The sequence below is a fragment of the Vipera ursinii genome (assembly GCF_947247035.1).
Source record: "Vipera ursinii genome assembly, chromosome: 3".
NCBI lineage: Eukaryota > Metazoa > Chordata > Lepidosauria > Squamata > Viperidae > Vipera > Vipera ursinii.
In genome coordinates, this window is record NC_139516.1 from 119,097,248 (window position 1) to 119,121,457 (window position 24,210).

At 43.3% G+C, this 24,210-nt stretch overlaps 1 protein-coding gene across 1 annotated transcript; it reads right to left on the reverse strand.

Annotated features, from left to right (window-relative positions):
• Positions 1-2,449: 2,449 nt before the first annotated feature.
• On the reverse strand, positions 2,450-22,481 carry LOC310638925 (protocadherin-10-like; the record flags this gene model as incomplete). Its single annotated transcript, XM_083360286.1, has 4 exons — positions 2,450-3,006; positions 8,487-8,575; positions 8,685-8,737; positions 19,833-22,481. The coding sequence occupies 4 exons, from the start codon at positions 22,479-22,481 to the stop codon at positions 2,750-2,752; spliced, it is 3,048 nt and encodes a 1,015-aa protein (XP_083216412.1). The 3' UTR covers positions 2,450-2,749.
• Positions 22,482-24,210: the final 1,729 nt, after the last annotated feature.

Genomic DNA, 24,210 nt, shown 5'->3' on the forward strand with positions numbered 1-24,210 from the left:
GAACTCAGTTATTCTTGCACTTTTGCTACATTGGATCAGTGGAAAAAATGCAAACAAACACAAACTTTCTCCTTTGATTACAAAGCGCTGCAATTATGGATATAAATGTATTTTTAATTTTTAGCATCCCAAATACGCGGAGATAATTTCAACCACAATGAAAAATAAGCCACCTAGACATTCACAAAGCATTATATTCCCATAAATTTGCCTAGGAAAATTTGCACAATCCCTGGCTCCCTCCCTAAAACCACAAGATAAAGTAGTTTAATATTGCTTGCATTTAAGAATGTAATTTCAACAAGTAACCACACTCTGAAAGACTGCAGCAGAAAGCTCTGCTAGAACTTCACCTTAAATATTTTCAAGCTATTCCACTACCCAAACAACCTCTGTAAATATTTTTCACTGATTGCTACTTCTATTATCTAGTAACATGACCCCAAAGCAACAACAAAGGTTCCATTTGGGATTATTAAAGAACAATTTATTATTATAAAGCGAACATGCACTGCATGTATTGTTATTCAAAAAGCAGTCAATTATAATTCAAATGCAATCAATTTTTCTTTCTGTGATTCTGGCAGACTGTTTCCATGCAAATAGGTCAAAGACTGTTTTTAAGGAAAAAAAATATTCACACGCATACACATAAATGCACACATAGACCTGTTTTACAAAGAACTTGTTGCTGAAGCCAACATTGTGAAAAATGAGGGTAGAATTGCAAATATTTAAATCTGGAAAGCCTATGAAAAGAATAAATTGATAATGCAGAATAATGAAGATTTATTATTGTCTTAAGTTCAAATTTGATCAGCCTTTCTCCCGTTATATATCCTACATCAAGTTTTTCAATAGATTGGGAACTCATGGGTTTCTTTTGATTTTGTCCACAGGGCAAAATTGTGCATATAGGCAAATACTGATCATGTGATCTGACAGAACCATTTTTATAGCCATTTCATTTCTCTTTGGTGTTCATCTGGTAGACTGTGGTATAGCTGCAATTGTGGTGAATGCACATAATGTGTCCCAAAACTTTCCTACTTGTCTTGCCCAGCTCCAGAACAGTAGACTAGTCACTAGAATTTATTCCCAATGTTAGAACTCTAAAATAGAATTAATTCTTATTCTCCTTTCAGCTTTCCTTCATGGCTAGTTGTTGTTCAATAGTTTGAGCTATATATGCCAAAGATAAAAGATTGAGTGGATTCAAAATAAACCATTATGTATTCCATAATGGTAACAGGCTCAGCCAGATATCATAATGCTCAATAATCTTCTTCCCATCCTTACTTCCATTCAGGAAGCTAAAACTGTTGTAGAAAAGTGAGGCTGAAGTGCCAGACTATAGATACTCAAACCACAACTAAGATGGATAATGAAGCAATATGCAACTTACCAATGGGAGAGATGTTTCAACCCTTTAAGATGATACTAATATTGTTCTTTAATCAAAGGGATTTTTTTTTTAAAAAAATGATGGCTTTGTATTCAAAACCTTGTAAAATTAGTTGAAGGGAGAAGGTAAGCGATAGCAATTTGGCTGTAGATTGGCCCAAAATATAACATCCATTCAATATGTAACAGCCTTATAGAATTGCTATTCAGAAGATAGCCTAACTTGCTTAGCAGAGTCTGATTGGATATCAAAAACATTCATTCTCCCCACAATATCTCTTTAGGGGCTGCAGTACTGGCTCCTTGCCAACTTCATTCCATTTGAAAATGCTTATTAGAAGTGTATAATGGATTCAAAATAAAGCATAACGTATATTATTAGTTGCAAGATTTTTTGTTCTACACTTCAACTTGGAAGTGTGTGCATTTAGCATGGGGCTCTGTAGGAGCTGGCTACTTTTGCCAGAATGATAAAGCAACACCATGGGGTTGCACTGAGAGCTCCACCCCGGTTGTATATGCATGTGATATTCACAATTCTTGTTTAAAAGTTCAGTTCTTTAAAAAGCGCATTTTTACCAAAAAAGTTGATTGAAATGATGTTTTGTTTTAAATCCAAATGTATGTTATAATGAGAAAACATTTTTATCAGTGAGTGAAATATATGAAATAAATAAATGCATTTCTGCTAAGCATTACCTCTACCCTGACAAATTCTATGTGGCAAAAAGTAGTTTTACCTTTCCATAATTTTCCATATTGCTAAATGTGATAACACAACAGAATGAAAGGCCGTGGTGAAACATTTACAGTCTAAAAAGAATTACTTCATCTACAAAATGGGAGAAGGTTGCTAAAAGTTGAAAGGACTCTATACCATGACCTCTTTGAATTTCAGACAACTGTCCTGCTTCCACCCCAATCATTTATTATATTCCAGTGTAAAAGAAATGATTCATTTATGTTCTTTTTCAACTTGCCAGTTGTGTTGCATTTTCCACACAAAGCAGCCACCAGAACTCTAAAATGAAACAGGTGGGTGGATGGGTGAGTAGAGGGATGTTATGTTCATTCTTTTTTACTTTCTTTTTTTCCTTCTCCAGTTCCAAGAGATAGCATTCACCTGTGTCTAAAGAGACATTTCCATGCCTTCATTATAAATTACAGTCATTCCTGATGTCTTGACATTAGTTATTCACTGTTTGCCATCTTTTCAGGGGAAATAGCTTGTAGATTGGCCCCTTATATTATGTACAATCACATAGCGCGTTAAAGTCAGAAATCTCCAGCACCATGGAAATATTTAGGCATGGTTTGCAATGTCTGCTGGACTGCTAAAGAAACTTTATTTCAGATTGTTAATGACCATGCTGTCATGTTTATCAGAATAATTGATCATTTTCTTCCTCTTTCCAAATGTGGAGAAGCTGTTCTTAGCCTCCTGCTCCAGAAATACAGAGCCATCCTTATTGGCAGATGTTGTTGGGGTTCCTGGAATATATACATTGTGTTGATAATCCAGAGGAGAAATATGTTGTAAATACAGGGGTGCATATGGAGGGGTCCGGATGCTGTTGGGGGGAGCAGATGTCTTCTTATGTTCTGTGAAAAACAATTTTTTTTTAATGATAGAGGGAAGCCCCTGGATAACACAGCACATCAAACACTGCCCATTTTACAGAAGATGCTGGGTAAATGCTTCATTTTTTCTAAATTATATTTCGGTTTCAATGTAAGGTATCCAAGACAAAAAAAATGCACCTGTACTTGGTGGAATATAGGTATTCCTCACTTACCCACTGAATTTGAAATTACAATGGTGTAAACAAAGCTTTCTGGCCAATCCTCGCATTTAGCGTCCCATGGTCATGTAATGGCCATTCATGTTCTTTGCAACCAGATTGTGACAAGAAGAGTTAATAGAGATTATGGAAGTAAAATTCTAAGTTGCAGTCATGTGATATTTTACTTCATGACTGCAGCACTCCACTTAACAAACAAATGAGAAATACTATAAGGTCATAAGCCCACGTGATTTTCCACTTAGCAACTGTAGCACTTAGCAACTGATTTGCCAGTCAGAGTTTTGGTCACTAAGCAAGGACTATCTGTATACAGGAAGTCCTCAAGATACGACTGTAATGGAGCCTGCCCACTGCAGGTGCATGTTGTGGCAATCTTTAGGTGAAATGTGTCCAGAAGGTACCCCAAAAGGGAGCAGTTGGTCTGGTGGCCACCATTTTGTCCCCACCCACAAACGGCAGCTGCATTTGGGTTTCCTCTGCATATTCCAGAAACAAATTGCTTCATTTTGCTGACTTACCAAGGTCTACACAGCGCTTTCTGCAGCATTGAGAAATTTCTGCAGCACTGTGCAGCAAAATGAAGCTAGTGACCACCATTTTGTTGCACCCACAAAGGAGTGGGACAAAATGGCAACTGCATTTGGATTGCTGCCGTTTGGCCTGGGGATACATGGCCAGCCCTCCTTGTACAACTCAAATTATGGCACACTTCATAAGAGCGTGTGGGGAGGAGGCCCAAGCACTGTGGGTTGGGGGAAAAAGAGGCAGAAGGGCACTGCAGCAATCCTGTGGTGGGTCATAAAGGCAAATGACCAAAGGACTGCTGCAGCCATCATAACATTGAAATGGGTTCGTATATAGCTTTTGGTGGGTCTATCATAATTTTAAACATTTTTTAAATTGCGTGTTGTAACTCAAGGATTACTCAAGGTGTGTGGAACTTCCATGAATATGGCCGACTAAATACACACACAGGGAGGGATCCCTGAAGGGTTTTTCCCTGGACTGTAGCTCTTTAGTTACTAACTGAAGAGACTGGCATTCCTTCAGTTTTTATGACTCACCCGGATCAGGGGGAGACTAAGAATTTCCCCTCAGGACTATCCAACACATCTGAAAGCCTGCAAGCAGCTCCTGGAGCTGGGCTTCAAAGCTATCTGCTTACCAAAAGCTGGGGGGAGGAGCTGTAATCTGTTCGTGATTGAAGAAGCCGCCATTTCAAAATTTACCTTTCAAACAAACAGGAAGTTGTGCCTTTCATTTCTTAATCACCTTTAAGGACTATTAATCTTTTCTAAGTCAAGTTAAAAGAGGCTCTCTTTAGTCACAGCCTGCTACGCCTTTTTGAAGCCATTTTAGGGATTTCTTTAGTGTTAAATTATAAGGAAGAAGGCTGCTAACGCAAGCCAAAATAAGGAAGAGCAAAAAAAAAAAAAGCTGATGGAGAAACATAAAGACTGAAAGCTATGGTTTTAATTTATTATTGTAGTAATTTGTAGCGTGGTCCTCTTTGCTATGGGTGGCTAAAATTTTCTGATCCTGATCAAAGAGCAAGTCAAAATGGAGGAGCAAATTATTAGAGATATATTTGAAAGGTCTCTAAATAAAATCCACCAACTTGTTGACCAGCTGTGCTCCAAGGATTGTTTTAAAAAAACCTCTCAAATTACTTTAGAGATGCAAATATGTGCAGAAAGTTACCAAATTACCGAGGCAACTTCACAAGTAACTGAAAATGCAGAGGAATTCATTGCAATTTTGGAATACAGATCTGACATTAACTTTTATCATGATGGTTTAAATATGAATCTCTCAACACAACTAAAAGAAAAGTCTCAAGAAAATTGGCAACTTTTAAAAAGACAAATTTGGGACTTTTTCTTTAAGGATATTAACAAGGTTGAGAAATCTATGATAACAAGGGAGGCTTATAACTACTGGATAAGCTTTCCAGAGAAGAAGAATTTACTCCATGAAGACGAGCTTGAAGGAGTGACTTAAACTTAATGAGTTTAAGTTTAGGATGGATTTTTTTTGTTTAATATTTGTAATTGAAAGAAAGTCTTAATTCAAAATTTGAAAATGTAAATTATATATATATAATGTTTAAGTGATGTTTAAACTATGCAGAATGTTATTGAAAATGTATTTGAGAGTACCTGTGTTAAGAGAAAGTTACAGAAAATGATGTATGAGTTTAAAGAAAAAAAATGTGTTTTAAAAAGGATGTTTATAAAAGAAAACAAAAATATTATTCTATAAGGGTAATTTGGAGGGTGGGAGCTAAATTTATAAATGAAGTTAAAGCCTGTATGTTAAGAAGGTAAAGAAAAAGATGCATTAGAAAGTTTTGATTCTAGAAAAGTTTGTTTAAAAAAAGTTTAGCTTTTTTTTAAAGGTTGGGGGAAAAGTATTTTTCCTGGTAAGGTCAAAGATTTTGAAAGAATATAAGTTAACATTGTTAATAAAAATGGTGATAGTCAGAAAGATGATTAGGTTTCCACAGCAAGGAAGATAAAAGAGGCATGGTTAAATTGATCATTCTATTCAAAGTGGAGAATATATCTGAGTATGTTATTATTTATTTATTTATTTGTTTGTTTGTTTGTTTTTATAAACCGCCCTTCTCCCGAGGGACTCGGGGCGGTGTACAGAATAAGGTAGGCATACAGAATGAACAATAGTGAAAAAAACAATAGTAAAATACAAACTGGGACCCCAATTAGAGCTATCATTTGCATACCACTTCTGGATTTTGTGCTTGTGTTGGGGGAAAAAATGAAACTTTAACTTTGATTTCAATTAGATAGATTTGTCATTATAGAAATGTCTAGTTATATATTAACGTGTAAAAGCAAAAAGTTGAGGCTGAAGTGTTTTTATCTTGTACTGTGCTAAAAAGTCAGAAGTCAATGCCTTTTTTCCTTTTTTCCCTTGTACCTCACACCTTCTTTTCCCCTCTCCTTTTCCTTCCTTTAACTTCCTATTTCTATTTTTTATGTATTAAATAAAAAAAACAAGGATTACCTGTATGTGTAAAATTATATTTCCCTATACATACTGTATATAGGTAAACACAGAGAGTAGACCTCCCAATCCACTCCATGGGCAAAACCCAATACTCCAGCAATAGATCAATTTGTTAGAATGATTCATCCCAAGAAGTTCAACATATAATATCAGAAAGTGATTCAGAAAAATGGGAGCTTCAATTTTGCTGGCAGGAAGATTACCATACATTTATTTACTTAGTTACTTCTGTCGTTGATTGTCTGTCTTTCTCCTACGTATAACTTAATATAGAAAAAAAAATTGGTGCTCAACCACTGCCATGCCGCAAGCTCTCCTTCTACAATCATTCTAATCAGAATATACCTAAAAGATCCCTGAATTTTGAAATCACAAAACTATCTGTGCTCTATCGCTTGCAGAGTTTGCACCAGATCTCTAGAAGGACAAGGCAGCTGTTTGCAACTGAAGGAAGGAAAGCTAATATACTTTCCTCACCCAAATGTATATTTTGATCGTGTCTTAGCCACAACCAGGACAGTGCTCCAAGACTGGACTACAAACTTTGGGCATAATAGGTATCTCAATCAGTAATTTGTCTTTTGGCTATAAAAGCCAGTTACTCAATAATTTTATGGCAATCCACAAACTCATAACAATCCTTTGTTCTGCCAAATTTCACTAAGAGCTATTCTTGGCCTTCTGTCCCTAATCAGCCTATTCCACTTTCCAATCAGCACCTGAGATATCCTGCCCTATTATCTTGCAATTCATGCAAAAGGTATCATTGAGGATCTGATTGCAAAGATCATTCAAAAATAGGGAGAAACCTGTCAATCACTGAACACACAAGCAAATACCAGAAGATTTCTTTTTCTTTCTTTTTTAAATTTTTATTGATTTTTAATTAATGATAAATAAGAGGGGGTAAGGAGCAAAACACAAAATTAATAGTAATGGAAACATATACATTGTCAAAAAGAAATAAAAGAAATAAAAAGTGCTTTGACAAAAAAGTGAAAGAAACATGACAATGAAATAATAAGGTTTGCAGAGATTTTGAACTGTGAAAAGCAGTTAGTGCAAATTGCCTACTTGGGGTGAGTAAAAATCTTTCCTACAATGCCTCAATTTGGGGTTCCTCTGAAGTTGAAACGCAGTCCTGGAATGAAATGAAATATGGACACAGACATGGACACCCAGATGCACATAGACAAACACACAGAGAGAAACACATACAATTGGCACTCCCTATGTGACCTTGAATAATTAAGTAGGAAACTGCCAGGAAACATATCAGGGCTAGAAACTACATTGAGAGTTTGAAGAAGAAGAAAAAAAGCTGGAGGGAGTTAGGATAGATTTTTTTTATTGGTTTGACATATGTAATTAAAAGAAAGTTCCAATGCATGGTTTCGGGCTTATAAAATGGTTTGAAAATGGATTTTTCTTTTCCTGTTTTTTTATATGTATAATCCTTGAATAATTCCTAAAGTTTGCAAAATACCATATTTTCCAGAGTATAAGACGACTTTTTAACCCATGAAAATCATCTCAAAAGTTGGGGGGTCGTCTTATACGCCCAGTCATCTTATACGCCGGAAAATACGGTATTATTAAAAATGAAAGTATGTATGTTAAAAGGAAGTTTAAAAAGTTGATACTGGGTTATTGCTTCTGGTTTCTATGAAATAGAAAGAAATGAAATTTAGAATTTAGTCTGAAGATTTAATAATTGTGCAGTTGTAAAATTGGCTTGTAATAATTGTAAGTAATGTAAACAGTTGAGGTTGTAATTATAGGTTGTAATTATTTTACGCAGTTTTTCTTTTCCTTTTTTTTTTTAAAAATCCTGCATTCCCCTCTTTTTTCTTAATCTTTATTTTCATTATATTTTATGTTGTAATAAACATCAGTAAAACACATTTGTTAAACAAAGAAAAACCATCCCAGAAGAAATCATGGCAAAACCCTTTTGTGCTGTTGTCAAGGAAACTACATAGACTTGTCACTGAAACTCAGCTCAACTAGGAGGAGACCTTAATTTATTTCATATCAGCTATACATTTGTTTGCTTGCTTCTCATCATCAATTTTATCCTTATTCTTACAACCCTGATAGGCAGGTTCGGCTGAGAAATAATAGCCCAAAACCAAAAAAGCCAAACATGCCAAAGTAAAACAGGAAGTGAACATCTGAGGGAGGTTTTCATTATGTCAAAAATTACAGAAATCATTGAATTTTAGGGTTCTATAGACTGAAACTCACCAGACATTGGAGTGACCAAAGTACACAATCTATCATGGTCTTTCTGAGCTCCTTTCCAAACTTTTCCTACATCTTCTAGGCTCTGCGAACTACAACATAAGAAATAAAAAAGATCCAGCCATAAGATAAGCATTCATAAAATATTTAGCAACAATTTTCCTAAATATAATAGGCCAACCCTCCCCTCCTGTATTATACCTCTTCAGTATTGGTTGTTTGGCTGGCAGCCAGTCTGCATTGGCCTGTTTTACCTACAAATTAAAAAAAAAGTTTTGAATTAAATACACATCCTCAGGACAGCTTGACCACATGCATTTGTTCTGGTAACCTTTTTGATCTTTGCTTTTATAACAACTAATAATGGCCTATAGCAGGACAACAAACAAGAAATATTAAGAGACAAGAAGGGGTTTTCAAGCTCTACCATAGGATGCTTCAGCTGCTGTGGAATTACTTGACTGAAACAGGATAAATACAATACTTACCAAAAGCTAGGACTTGCTACAAATTTCCCCTCCCTGGCAAGAAATTTCAAACCCTTTCTCAAAGCAGTCAGGATTCTGGAAGGGTTTCTCTGTCACCTGTCCTGGAAAACTGCAGGGACAATATTCCAAATGGTATTGAATTCCCATTTCTTATCAAGTCTAGCCAGCCTGGCCAAGCTCATCACAACGCAGCTTCATTCCTGAAAACCTCCATTCAAAGACAAGTGTTTCATGGCTCATTTTTTCCTTTCATTTATCATTGAAAGAGTATCACTACAGCGTAATAGGTAGGCTACGGGTCTCTAAAACTCACATGATGGTGGATCATCCACTACCGATGGCCTACAGGAGGACATTCACTTACAATGTTGTTAATTAAATTGGAGGAGACTGTGTATTCCACCTAGAGTCTGAGGACATGTTAATATGAAAGTAACAAAATAACAAAATAAAATAAATAAATAAAATATTTATATGTACAAAAGATATGCAATAAGAATTTTGCTTAATTTCTGTTTTATTTTCATACTGGACCAGATTTAGATTTAGATGGGGAGAAAAGTTGGTTGAAGCTCGAATTCTTTTCTTTCTACACATAACACAAAATTATGCATAATTACATAACACACACACACATTCACATATGTAATTACTATCAACATTTTTCTAAATTTAATGTTCAAGTACCTTAACTTATCTTTTTCCAAAAATACAAGAGTTTCCTCATGGAGAAGGTAATTATGAAATTTGGAAATGGTCTAGACCAGGGGTGTCAAACTGCTGGCCCACAGGCCGGATGTGTCATGATGAAACCGCACCCACTTCATTGCCGGGAAAATGGGTGATACGTTGTGCGACGTCACATGATGTCGCGAGTTTGACATATCTGGACTCTAGACAATATTTCAGGAATTGCTTACAGCATAACTGTTGGATTTTGTTTGCAAAATTGGGGGCTTGATCAACAGATTAATGGTACCAACAGGAATTGTTGGCAGTGCTAGAGGACACTGCTTTTGAAATGCAACTACTTATTCTAAATGGTAGGAGCCATATGGAATCCGATATTAGGAAGTTGAGCTTTCTGAAGAAGCTGCAAGCATAGATTTTGAAGAAGACAGACTTGGAGAGAAGATTGAAAAGATATCAGAGCTAAGTAATTTCCATGAAATTTTGAATAAACTGGCTGCAGTTTTTGGAGAAATCAAATAATGTTTCATTTGGACTACTGTATAAGATTGAACAAGTTAGGTGAAGAATCACTTGCAAATATGAACAATTTTTTTCTGTTTTCACAAACAGCTAGAAATATTTCAGGACAGGTTCCCCAATTTTCCTTCTTGCTTCTTCCTTGGCCCATTCATCCTTCTTACCCAGTCATTTTCCCTCAAATGTCAGAACTGAAGAAAATTATTGACTAGGATGGTGACTGGCCTGAGGAAGAAGCTAGAAACAAAATTAGAGAACTTGTCCTGAAATGTCAGGACATGAACTGCCCTTGAAGTGTCAGTTACTATACGACAATGCAGTGGCGTAGCGTGGGTTGTCAGCACCCGGGGCAAGGCAAGTAATTTGCGCCCCCTAACCTGTGGATTTTAGCACTCAAGTCTCTTCCACTAGATTAGTTAAAGAAACCCTTAACCCCTAAGCACATGTATTGTTTGTTATGAAAATACTGATGTAATTAAAGTAAAATGCCGCTGCACTGTCCCTCCCCGATAGTCCCTTGCTCTCTCTCCGCACCGCACGCCTGGCACACCCCCCTCCACAGTGGGCGGTGATCCGGCAGCTCGGATCGGATTCGCACAGCCAGCACTGCAGTGAGAGAGAGTGAGTGAGCCAGGCAGGGGCAGAGATCTGCGAGTGCGAGCGCGCCCCCTCAGATGTTGCGCCCGGTGCGGCTGGCCCCCCCTGCACCCCCACGCTACGCCACTGCGACAGTGGCATAAAGCAGGCTTCTATCAGAAGGGAATTCTGGGGGCTTTGTGCCTCATTATCACAGTTAGGTGGCCTGTCATCTCTGTTTGAAAGCTAGTCCTTGAGGAAAATCCGTTATCACATTTTACACTTCTGGAAGGATTAATTTGAATTACTTCATAGACATCCTCTCAAATAAGTTTTTGAAACTAGGCTATGGTGACTGCAAGGCTTTCTAGATTTTAGGTAGTCAGGCATGAAGCTTCCATAAAAACCAATATTCAGCTATATAATGTATTGTTAATTGTTAATTTTCCGTCCTGGGCTTTATTTTAAATAATGGAATCTACAATTTCTTCTACCTTTGCTGTTATCTCTTTAGCTTTTTGCTACTTGCACAGACTTTTTATTTTCCTAGGATTCTGAAAAAATCATCTTAGCATCCTTTCTGAACCTTAGTTCATATTGAGTTTCTGTTATCCCATTTCTCTACAAATCAGGCTAACTATGCCTTCTTTTCTTTATTATGTGTCCCTCTTTCCACTTTCTATTTATGTCCTTGTATTATTTTCATATTGTTCCTAGTTTTTTTATGTAAAATACATTTTTGTGCACCTTTGAGTCAGTATTGATTCCTGGAGACTTCCTGGACTAGTCCTTGCAGTTTTCTTGACAAGGTTTTTCAGTCATGATTTGCCATTGCCTCCTTTCTAGGCCTGAGAAAAAATGACTGGCCCCAGGCCATGCAGCTACCTTCATGCCTTAGGCAGGACTAGAACTCCTGGTTCTCCAGTTTCTAGCCTGGTTCATTAACCACTACACCAATTGCTCCCATCAATATAAAACACATTGGCAACTTATTTATGCATTTACTTTTTCATTAAAAATATTCCTTTATACTTTCCATGCATTTCAGTGAACAATAAAAATAATATTAAAGCACAAAAAATGCAATCAAATAGTAAAAACATGCACTTTTTAATGGAGAAGGTGGGAAAACTCACTGTTGTAGTCCATATGTCCCCCTTTTAACTGAACAAAGAAGCTGCATAGTTCAGAAATTTTCTGAAAGGGTCACTCTTGACATTTCCCCCCCAACACACACACAGAGAGATACTGTTTTTACTACTTGTACCTCACTTGGCAAGTATTCCACACACTTTCTCCTTGGTTGGACCAGCAATAGTAGATACCAAGAACAATTATTTTGGTCAGCCCTCCCCTTATTTTAATCCAGATAATTTCTACAGTATCACAGAATTCATTAAGTTAGCTTTTGAAGCAGGATAGTTTTGATATAGATTGCGATTTGTCTCCATTCCTACTGTTTCTATTATTTTGAACTCGGTTATTATTCTTTGGATGCTATAGTCTGGACTCAGGAATCAGGCCTCAGTAATACCTGCAGAAATATATTGGTCTTCCTATACTAAGAATTAAGATCATTGTATTCATTTTCCATACTCTGAGCGTTAATATTTAGCCAACACATATCAAGTAGTTTATGAGTCAATATTCTGATTTTCCATTATACATCCGGTAAAATCAACTGCAGTTCACAAAAGTTTTTGCTACAATAAATGTGTTAGCCTTTGAAAGTATCAGAAGTGGGGGGGAGTGTTATTGCCAGAAAGGAATAGCACTGCTACTGTATATGGGCTGCATATAATGCATATTTGGACTGCAAGGCGATCAAACCGGTCAGTCCTAGAGACCCTGACTGCTCTTTAGAAGGCCAGATCCTGAAGCTAAAACTCAAATACTTTGGCCACCTAATGAGAAGGAAGGACTCACTGGAGAAGAGCCTAATGCTGGGAAAGATTAAAGGCAATAGAAGAAGGGAACGACAGAGAATGAGGTGGCTGGATGGAGTCACTGAAGCAGTAGGCGTGAGCTTAAATGGACTCCAGAAGATGGTAGAGGACAGGAAGGCCTGGAGGAACATTGTCCATAGGGTCGCAATGGGTCGGACACGACTTCGCAACTAACAACAACAAACACTGCATATACAGAATGCATCTTCCTGCATTTTGTTTTTTCTCTTCTGTCTAAAATCTAACCTATTACATTTCTTTCAGTAATGAAAAAAATGTGAAGTACTATTGTGTAGTGCAGGGGTCTTCAAACGTGGCCCTTTTATGACTTGTGGACTTCAACTCCCAGAATTCCTCAGCCAGCTGGCTGAGGAATTCTGGGAGTTGAAGTCCACAAGTCATAAAAGGGCCACGTTTGAAGACCCCTGGTGTAGTGGGTTCTTGGCCACACGGTCAGACATCAGACAAAGGACTCAGCATGGCAGCTCTTTATTGGTGGTAGTACTGAAGCAAAACAAAGGGGTTACCTGTACCCCCTTATATACTTGGCCAGGTGCATTGGCAGCCAATCCCTTATTTGTGTTCTCCCGCCGAGCGCTTACCAGCCAATCCAGTTACAGTACAGCGCCACCTGATGGCCACAAGGAACTGCTGCTATATTTTATTATCCCCATACATAACAAGTACAGTACTGTAATTGGAAAGCTTTCCAAAGAGGTGCGAACTATCTTCTCTGTAAAGTGTCGATATCTAAGCTGATACTGATATCTTACTGAACCTGTGACGTGATTCGTTCACATACTGAACTACATCCAGTTCTCTTCAGACGCTGAAGAGACGTGAAGAAAGCAGCCCAGGAAAAGCTAGGGTTGTTAGAAGACACCACACACACACACACAAACACACAAAACAAAATGGAGTAAACCGAACAGCTGCTTCGACAGATGCCCGATCCCCCTATGCAAGAACGCGGGTTTCAAAAAGAAGCCGTCCGGCCCTCTTTTAATGTGAGGGCGGATAACATCCTGATCGGAGAGAGGGGGCGCTCTTTGCCAAGAGGCACCCTCGTGTTGCGCCGAGAGGGTTGAAACGCGGTGGCGTCACTCGAGGCTCGCCGAAAGAGGCGCCGCTTGCTTTGACCGCATTTCCAAGCCCGAAATCGTTGCCCTAGTTTTTACGCTTTCGCCTTAATTGGCCTCGTTATCGCAGGGAGCGGGAAGATGGCGCGGGGGGGGGGGGCGGAACTCGCTCGGCGCCCGACAGAGAGGCAGCTCGTCGAGGGAGAGAGGCCTTTGCCAAGTGGCGCTAAAGCTCTTCCTCGACAGGGATTTGGGGAGCGGGGAGAAGCGGTTCTCGCCAAGGCCACTTTCGTCGCCTGAAAGGAGGTTAAAAGCGGGGTGCCTTTTCTCTTGCGGAGACGGCTAGTTGCGGGGAACTCGGCGGCATCCTCGCCTTGGGGGTGGGGGATCGGCTCCCCAGCCGGCTGCTTTTGCTCTGGTTTCCAGGTATCTGACGGAAGGCAGGCAGGCAGGAAAAGCGTGCGCCATGGAAACAAGGAGCGCTCTCCAGAGGCCCACGAGAAGCATGCAATAAAGCTTGGGAAGGCTTCTGAAGGGAAATGGGACGGAGGGGGAAAAAATAAAATAAAAAACGTGAGGCGAGATGGATGATAAGTGTTTCTTCTGCTCTATTTCAAACGTTAAGCGCCGGATTCTTGAGTGAACAAGGCAGGCAGGGAAGGGGTGGAAATTGTGGTGTCCTGGGTGAAATCCCTCTATGCTGTAATGAAGTAAAGAAAGAAAGAAAGGAGATATAGCTGGGGATGGAATAAGAGCACTGGTTCCAGAAGGGCAACCCCGCAATCCTCTGAGGGTAATTTTCACTGATAATTATCTTAAGAGCCAGGCTGGTTTGATGAATAAGATGCAGGGCTAGGAATGGGGAAACAGGAGTTCTAATCTTTTCTTAAGCTTGGAAGCCCACTAAGTCACTGGGTTAGAGCTGTGTTAAGTCTATGTGGCAACCATCGATCCTGGAGTCCTTTCATGAACTCATGAAAGTTGTCATTTATTTAATAATAATAATAATAATAATAATAATAATAATAATAATAATAATAATAATAATAATAATAATAAAGTTGGAAGGGACCTTGGAGGTCATCTAGTCCAACCCCCTGCTCAGGCAGGAAACCTTATACCATTTCAGGCAAATGGCTGTCCAGTCTCTTCTTAAAAACCTCCAGTGTTGGAGCATTCACCACCTCTGGAGGCAGGTTGTTCCACTGGTTAATTGTTCTAACTGTCAGGAAGTTTCTCCTTAGTTCTAGGTTGCTTCTCTCCTTGACTAGTTTCCATCCATTGCTTCTTGTCCTGCCTTCAGGTGCTTTGGAGAATAGCTTGACTCCCTCTTCTTTGTGGTAGCCCCTGAGATATTGGAACACTGCTATCATGTCACCCCTCACCCTTCTCTTCATTAAACTACACATACCCAATTCCACCAACCGTTCCCTATATGTTTTAGCCTCCAGCCCCCTAATCAAGCCTCCAGCCCCCTAATTGTTCAAAAAGGTGCTACCAAGCTCCTGATTTTGGACCAATCACTTGCTCAACCCTAGGAATAAGGAAGGACAAACTACTTTTTAAAATATTGTCAGGAAAACTGAGTGCACATATCCTCATCAGTGACTAGGAGTTAAGACTGAAGGCAGTTGGGGGGGGTGGAATATCAAATGTGTAACTATTACGTAAAGTTTCCTTGGAATTCTTAAGAAAGGGGAAATCTTAACTTGCTTCTCTCAAAGATGTCTTGTGGAAAAAAATCAGGGAAAAACAACAATGTGAAAATATTAAATGTACGTAATGTTCTAGATATAAATAACAACAACCCTATCTGGAGAAAAAGGGCCCATGAGTTTCATCTAGCCCAGACATGTCAAACACAAGGCCCGGAGGCCAGATCCAGCCCGCAAAGTGGTTTCATGCGGCCCGTGAAGCCATCCTGGAAACAGTGAGGGAAGGGCCCCCACTGCCTTGGCCCTGGCCCAGAGACCCTCCTTCTGCCAGAGACCCTCAGATCTGTCCCACTGCTGCCCAGGCCCCCATAGGCACCCTTGATGCGAACGATGTAGAGCTGGCCACACCCACCCAGTAGGCCATATGCACTCTAGCCACGCCCACCCAGTAGGCCACGCCCACCCTAGCCATACCCACCCGGCCCCCTGAGGGCAACCGCAATGCTGATGCGGCCCTCAATGAAATTGAGTTTGACACCCCTGATCTAGCCATTAGTGTTCCCAAAGACCCATTTTTCCTCCATCCAGCTGATCAGGCATCTGGTGTAAAATGGAAAGCAGAACTGTTATCCCTGATTTAGCCTGGCCATAACTTTTTTGAAATGCTTTTTTCTGGATATTTTTTTTTGTTGTTGTTATACTGTCTCTCACTGTTAAAATAAACCTACCATTAAAATTATAGACTGATAATTTCTTTGTCAGTGGGCAAGCGTACAAAATCAACAGGGGATCAAATACTTTTTTCCCCTCACTGTACATTCAATTACAGTTCAATTCTCACCAGCTCAAGGTTGATGACTCAGCCTTCCATCCTTCCAAGGTGGGTAAAATGAGGGCTCAGATTGTTGGGGGCAATAGGCTGACTGTAAACCTCTTAGAGAGGGCTGTGAAGTACTATGAAGCGGTATATAAGTCTAAGTGCTATTGCTATTATTTCTATTCCTATTGCTATTGAGCGAGGCGGTATTTTCTCCAAGTTGTGACAGAGTTAAGGCGATTATTACAAATAGCTGAATATTGTTTGACATGTCTGTCTAATTGCCATCACAGAAAATGGTTAAAAGATTTGCAAACTGGTTACAACGAATACTGAACTACTGTGTTTCCCTGAAAATAAGACTCGGTCTTTTTTCCCCCCTCCAAAAGACGCATTAGGGCTTATTTTTGGGGAAACATGGTATCAGGGTGATCAGTCTGGCCAGGCGCCCCACCCCCAAGCATGCGCACAAGAGTCAGTGAGTGCACTGGGGGGGGCGGCAATGGTGTTCTGCAGCAGCTGCAGCCTGTCACCTCCTTGGAACAGCGCAGGTAAGTCCAAGTGCAGAGGCAAACACTGGAGGGAGGCAGATGATCCGGACACGCTGTGTGGCCGCCTGGCTCGCAGGAGGCTCAGGGAGGCCCATGTGGTGGCACCAGCAGAGGGCGGAGGCAGAGGGAGGGAATCCCAATGTGCCGCACAGCCACCTGTCCCGGCTGCGGGCAAGCTGAGAGATGATGGGAGGGAGAGGGCGACACATTGGGATCTCACGTGTGCTTCTGCCTCCATCTGCTGCCAATACTGCCACGTGAGCCCCCTGCAAGCCAGGCAGCTGTGGAGTGCATCTGGATCACCTGCCTCTCCCTTGTCTCTGCACTTGGACTTACCTGCACTGTGTGGGCTGCGGCTGGACACCATTGTCCCCAGCTCTTTCTGTGCTGGCCACGCCCACCTACCCCCGGGCTTATTTTTGGGGTAGGGCTTATATTAGGAGCATGCTAAAAAAATCAGGTTAGACTTATTTTCTGGGTGGTTCTTATTTTCAGGGAAACATGGCAGCACTGAAGGCATTGGATTTTGAATGTTTGCTTACTTTTCTCTGCAGAGATAATGGGTAATGTTTACTCCGCTATCCAATCACATTTATTGTGCCACAAAAAAATAAAATAACTTAATAATCTAAGTACCTTATCAGGTGTTTGAAGAATCAGCATGGATAGATAACCTCAATAATTTTCTGACTTGGTCATGCCAGCCACAACTCAGCCCGTAATACCTGTCCTTGTATTTTCAGAGGTGACTTTATAATTCTTCATCAGCCCTTCAACTGCCTGGAATACTTATTCCAGGGCTGTACCTGTCTTATTCCAAAAAGCCTTTATAGTTAGTATTCCAGACCATTTCTGGAACAGGCAGGGAGCGGAGCGCATTCCATTCTTTTCCAAAGCCTGTCATCCTACTGGGGGAAGATCTGTGGGAACACGGTCACTTCTGCCTTTCTATCACAAGATCCACCAATTGACCTTTTACAAAATATAGAAGACTTATGTAATTCATCTATTACATTCTATTTCCATTCCAAATGTTTTCCATGCTTATTTTGCAGCTCTTGTGCAGGTTCAGTTTGCATTGATTTTCATTTCCCTTTTTTTTTCCCTGTGGACTTACAAAGAGCTCCCTTATTCCCTTGTGGCCCAGAAGATCCCAGCAGTAAAGCAAAGGGCAATTTAAGGCTACCAAATTCTTCCCGTACAAATGAAATGGTAAAGGGTAGTAGCCCCACTTCAATCATTTCAAGGGGGTTCGTATTCTGAGGTTTCCTAAGAGCTAACAGGGAAGTGTACCATTCCTTCAGAAAGACAAGAACAGAGGAAAACACGAGAAAGAAGCTGGAGGTTGTTTTCATTCAAAATCTCATTGTGTGCAAAGATCCACCTTCCTCCTCCTTAAGAAGTTAGCCTTAAGAGGAATAAATGCCGCCAAGCCTCAGTGCCCTAGATGTACAACTTAAGCCGTTTCATTTCTTTTCTCTCTCTCTCTCTCTCTCTCTCTCTCTCTCTCTCTCTCTCTCTCTCTCTCTCTCTCTCTCTCTCTCTCCCCACACACACGCAGGAATGCCAGCCTCCTTTCTCTCACTGCCTCAACTCCCTTGGCTAAGGGAGCTTATGTGGCCTTGCTGCTGTCTGCTCTATCAGCCTGAGGCAAGAGGGGTGGAAATCAGCTCAAGACATCAAGTCACTAGAGGGAGTTTTGAGCTGACAAGAACATTACCATATCAGACAAGGATATCCAACAAGGAAAATGAAAATGGACAAAGAAACCCTGTCTAGAGAACGGTGAGGGCATTTTTCAAAGAGCTGCGAAAACCGCATGCAAGTTGTTGTTTTTTTTAATCCGTGTGCTACTTCTCCGCACCTTCAGCCATCCTGCTTTGTTATCGAAGAAAGTGCTTCACTGAAATATAGATTTAGCAAATGGTGGTATTTTTCCTCCTCACCCCCAGCAACCTAGACCCCCTTTTTTTCCATCTTATTCCGCTCTTTGGCACCGCATCCTCTCCCCCCCTTTTTTTTTTGGCACAAAGCAATGTGGCATTAATCTCACATGAGGCCAGAAACAGGATAGGGATGGGGAGCCAACGATGGGTGGGATATGGAGAGAAAAGCACCAGTCAAGCTGAGCCGCCTAAGTGGAAAGAAACAGGTGCCCGTCCTCTGGAAATGAGGAGGGGGCACCCGGAAGGACTCCAGGGTCTAGGAAAAGTCCCCTGAGCTCAGCAGGACTCTTCTCTCAGCAGTGGTCCTTGGCTTGTCCAGAGACCCTCGCCGAGGAGATTCACATGCTGGCTCTGCCAATGCAAGCCGGGCAATTGACTCACAGCAAAAGTGGAGGAGCTTGAGGCTTTAGCTCAGGGGTCTTCAAACTTGGCCCTTTTAGGACTTGTGGACTTCAACTCCCAGAATTCCTCAGCCAGCAAAGCTAACCCTAACCCTAACCCTAACCCTAACCCTAACCCTAACCCTAACCCTAGCAAAGCTGGCTGAGGAATTCTGGGAGTTGAAGTCCACAAGTCCTAAAAGGGCCAAGTTTGAAGACCCCTCAACCGAGTCCGCTGGGCTTCCTTCTCCCAACTGAAAGGAATGAAGCGCCCCACTACTGCCCCCCCCTCCTCCCGCAGAGACCTGGGTCCCGATCTTACGAACCGCCGAATCCCATCGCGCCCGGGTGAAAGAGAGGCAACGAGCAGGAAGGGAAACGCCCCAGTTTCGGAGCCTAAACCCCGGGAGCCCCCCCCTGAAATCGACCGAAGAGGCGCTTCCGGGGACCTTTCCCGACTCTTGGCCCCCCATCTCACCTGTCTCGAGTTTCGGCAAATAATTTACCTAAACGAGCCAGAGCTTCGGCGAAGCCCGGTGGCTCTTTCGGGGCTGCAAAGCTTTCCCAAAGTTGGGCGAGAGATCGAAAGCGTCTCCCCCGTCTCGAAAGTGGCTTTCCCCGTATTCCAGGGTCCGGGCACCGTTTGCCTTTCTAGCAGAGGGCTTCTTCCCCGAACCCCCATCGGGGCGCCTGGGAAACTACCTGGTCGGCGGGCTGCTGAGAGTTCTTGTCCCCTCGGGTTTTCGGGCCGGGACCCGGCGGCAAGTTCTGCGGGCCCGCTTCGTTGTTCCTCGGTGGGGCGGGACTGCAAGCCTTCAGGAACATGAAGTCGCTCTTGGCCGACTCGGGGCTCAGGCAGACCTTATAGCAATAGGCCGGAGGACCCGCGCCGGTTCCGACGTCCCCGCAGTCGGCCGAGGAGCCCGGGCTCTTGACGCTGCCGGATTTCTTGAAGCGGTCCGAGGCGGGAGCCGAGCGCTCGCACGAACCGCAAGGGCCGCCGCCGCCGCCGCAGCAGCAGAAGGCAGAGGAGCCGCCGCCGCCCTCCCCGCCACAAGACAGCTGCGAGCAGGCATAGCCGGGGAAGGTCAGCCGCTCTTTGGGGCACTTGACCACCGTGAGGATAACGATGGCCACCAGGAAGGTGAAGGAGACGGAGCCCAGAGAGGCGATCAGGTAGAGAGTAAGCCTGGAGGAAGCCGTCTCGCCTGCCGGAGGAAGCTCGCGGAAGTCCGAGAGCACCTCCGGCACGCTGTCCACCACCGAGAGCACCAGGGCCACCGAGGCCGAGAGCGGGGGCTGCCCGTTGTCCCGCACCTGGACGAGGAGGCGGTGCTTTGGGGCGTCTTTGGCCAGGAAGGCGCGGACGGTGCGGATTTCGCCCGTGTAGAGGGCCACGCTGAAGAGGCTGGCGTCGGTGGCCTGGACCAGCCGGTAGGACAGGCGCGAGTTCTGTCCCGCGTCGGCGTCCACTGCGGAGACTTTACCCACCAAGTAGCCGGGCTCCGCTGAGCGAGGCACCACCTCCACGGCCACCGAACCATTGCGGGGCGTGGGAGCCACCACCAAGGGGGCGTTGTCGTTTTGGTCCAGCACGAAGACGTGGACCGTGGCGTTCCCGCTCAGAGGCGGGAAGCCGGCGTCCTGAGCCACGACTTGGATCTGGAAGTTGCGAATCTGCTCGTAGTCCAGGGAGCGCAGAGCGTACATGTGACCGCTGTCCGAGTTGATGGAGACGTAGGTGGCCACCGGCATGCCCTGGATCTGGCCCTCCGCGATGGAGTAGGACAAGTAGGCGTTCTGCTGGCAGTCCGGGTCCAGCGCGCTGACGGAGCAGATCGACGCCCCGGGAGCGTTGTTCTCGGTCACGTAGACGCTGTAGGAGGGTTGCAGGAAGCGGGGCGCGTTGTCGTTGATATCAGACACCTGGACTCTCAGGGTCTTCTTGGTAGCCAGCGCTGGAGACCCCAGATCGCGGGCGGTGATGCTGACATTATATTCGGGCACAGTCTCACGGTCGAGTGGTGCGGTAGTTACTAGTGCATAGTAGTTGTGGAAAGACGGCTGAAGCTGAAAGGGTATGTCAGTCGGGATTTCGCAGCTCACCTTGCCGTTATCTCCGGAATCTCGATCCAGCACGCTGATTACAGCTATGACCGTACCGGGAGGTGCGTCCTCCGAAACTGGTGTGGAGACCGAGGTGAGGGTCACCTCCGGCGCGTTATCATTGACGTCCAGGAGGTGCACCAACACCCGGCAGTGAACGGCAACTGCTGAGGGGCCCCGGTCCTTGGCCTGCACATATAGCTCATGGAGGTCAGCTCGCTCGTAGTCCAATTGGCCCTTCAGGCGCACCTGCCCAGTGTGGGGCTCCACGCTGAAAAGCTCACGCACGCCTAGTGGAGCGTGCCCACTGAATGAATACTCAATTTCGCCATTGGTTCCCTCATCCAAGTCAGTAGCGTTGAGCTTGATAGCCAGAGTCCCCTTGGGTGCGTCCTCCGGCAGGCTTACGCTGTAAGTGGACTGATCAAAGACTGGCACATTGTCGTTGGCATCCAGCACCATGATCACAACTCTAGCAGTGCCCGAGCGCTCTGGGATACCACCATCCAAAGCCGTGAGCAGGACCCGGTGGCTACGCTGTTGCTCTCGGTCCAGACTCCTCTCCAGCACCAGCTCTGCAAACTTGCTGCCGTCGCTGCGAGTCTGCACCTCCAGCGAGAAATAACCATTAGGGCTGAGTCTGTAAGTGCGCAGGGAGTTTGTGCCCACGTCGGGATCCTGTGCACTCTCCAGGGGAAAGCGGGCCCCAGGGAGTGCTGATTCGGTCACTTCCAGCACATATTCTTGCCAAGGGAACCGGGGGGCATTGTCGTTGATGTCTAGCACCTCCACTTCGATGCGATAGAGCTCAAGAGGGCTCTCGATGACCAGCTGCAGGTGCAGGAGGCAGGCCTTGCTGCCCTCGCACACCTCTTCCCGATCTATTTTCTCGTTAACAAAGAGGATCCCATTTTCCAGATTCACCTCCAGGTGCTGCTTGCTCCCCGCCCGGGACGCAATACGAAACCGCCTGGCTGACAATTCGGATACATCCAGACCTAGGTCTTCCGCGATGTTGGCCACAAAGGCTCCGTGGTCCAGTTCTTCGGGTACCGAGTAGCGTAGTTGGCCAGCTGCTGGAGCCGGAGCCGGAGCCAAAGCCAAGCAAGAACTTAGCAGGAGCAACACCTCGAGTCTTCTCCAACTCGGAGCGCAGCTCGACAAGCTCTGGGAGAGCTCTAGTTTCCCCGTACAATATTCCCAGTCCCAGCGGGAAGTCCCGCTGCCTCGATCGAGAAGAGACATCGGCGGGCTCAGAAGGGACGCGACAGAGCACTGGCTCTGGCTCCGCCTCAGCTGCAGCCTCCGCTCCTTCCCTCGCGCGTCTTCATCATCGATTGACTTAGACTTCCAACTACTTTCGGTTGGCAGAGCGAGCCAGCAAAGGAGGACCCGCTTACTATTTCAGCACCGCATTGGTGGACAGCGTCGTCGAGCCAGAGCCCCAACTGCTGCGACGACGAGTGGCAGAATGATTAACCCCCTCGGTAGGCAGAGGAAGATATGGCGAAGAAGTAAGGAGAGCAAGACTGGGGTGGCGGGGTGGGGAGGGAGAGAACGACATCTTCGTGCAACAGGCTTAACCCAGTTTGGTAAGGAGAGTGAGAATGCGGGTGAAAGATTGTATTGTACGCATTCGGGGACCAAATTAAGCCTGTTGGATTCACAAGCTAACTGATCAGGCTGTGTTCATGCAAGACAGCAAGATCCAAAGATCAAAGTAACGTGTGAATGCATCTGCTTAACCTTTACGTGATCTGATTAAGCATGTCCTGTGAATACAGTCACAGGGAGACTGTTTTTATTCTTATACCAGAAAGACCTAACTTTCCAGTGGAAAAAATAAGCAGTGGATGTATTTCTTGACGCTGACAAGGAGAAACCAGCTTGGATCCCCACATAGTTGTTCATGATTCTTACATGGGGTCCACCTGAAAATGGCTAATCTTTTAGAATACTGTTATATTCACTGGAGCAATAGTAAAGGAAAAGTTAGAATCTAAATGTGGATTATCAAAATTCCTCATGGTTTTTATCTGTGACCTTGCTGAAATTACTGGCAAAGAACAGGTAGGCACAGATTGAATCATAATAATTATATGTCCAATTATTTATAGCACTATTCATACCATAAAACATTAACCTTTCTCATAGTATCTGCATAACTGATTCAATCTAGAAGGGTTGGTACACTCTACCGATAGGTTCCTTTGTTTAAACAATGCTATCTATTGGGTCCTTGGAAGCATGTCTTCTCTGTAGCAGCACCTATCTTCTGGAATGAGGTTCCCTGAAGAGTCAGATGACTCCTCTGGTGGTGCTTTGAAGAAGCTTGAAGAATTGGCTTTTCTTCCAGGACTTTGGTTAGAATGAGGGTCCCCCTGCCACAATTGTGTAAGCTTTCTTCCTCAGTATTTTTACTTTCAAGTTGCCTAGTCTTTGGAAGTCAGGCAACAAACAAATTAAATAAATAGAAAGACCTGGGGCCTGTATTTTGTATTTTTTATGTATGCCCTGTTCACCGCCCTGAGTCCTTCGGGAGAAGGGTGGTGTACAAATACAATAAAACTAAACTAAACTAAACTGTATGCTCATGTATTCTCATGATTTTATTGCGGCCCATCTGAAAAAAAAACCAGTTATAGATCTAATGACTACAGGGATTCAAGAAATAGATCTTCATTGGTTTCCAGTTGAAAGTGCAATCAAATCATAGTTGGAACCTGTTCCCATAATGATTCAACCATGATTTTCCTTAATCTCCCAATGTCCATTCAATCTTCCAACATCATGTCCTCTGCAAACCTATATTCTCTAAATTAGGATATGAGTTCTGTAATGGAATTGCTCCAGACCTATTTGAAGGATAAGTTTCAGACCCTTACTGAGGGATGTTGTTTTAATTCACAAAGCATTATCACTGGAACTGGTCCCTCAAAGATTCCATTTTGTTTGCACTGTTTTTAGTATCTAT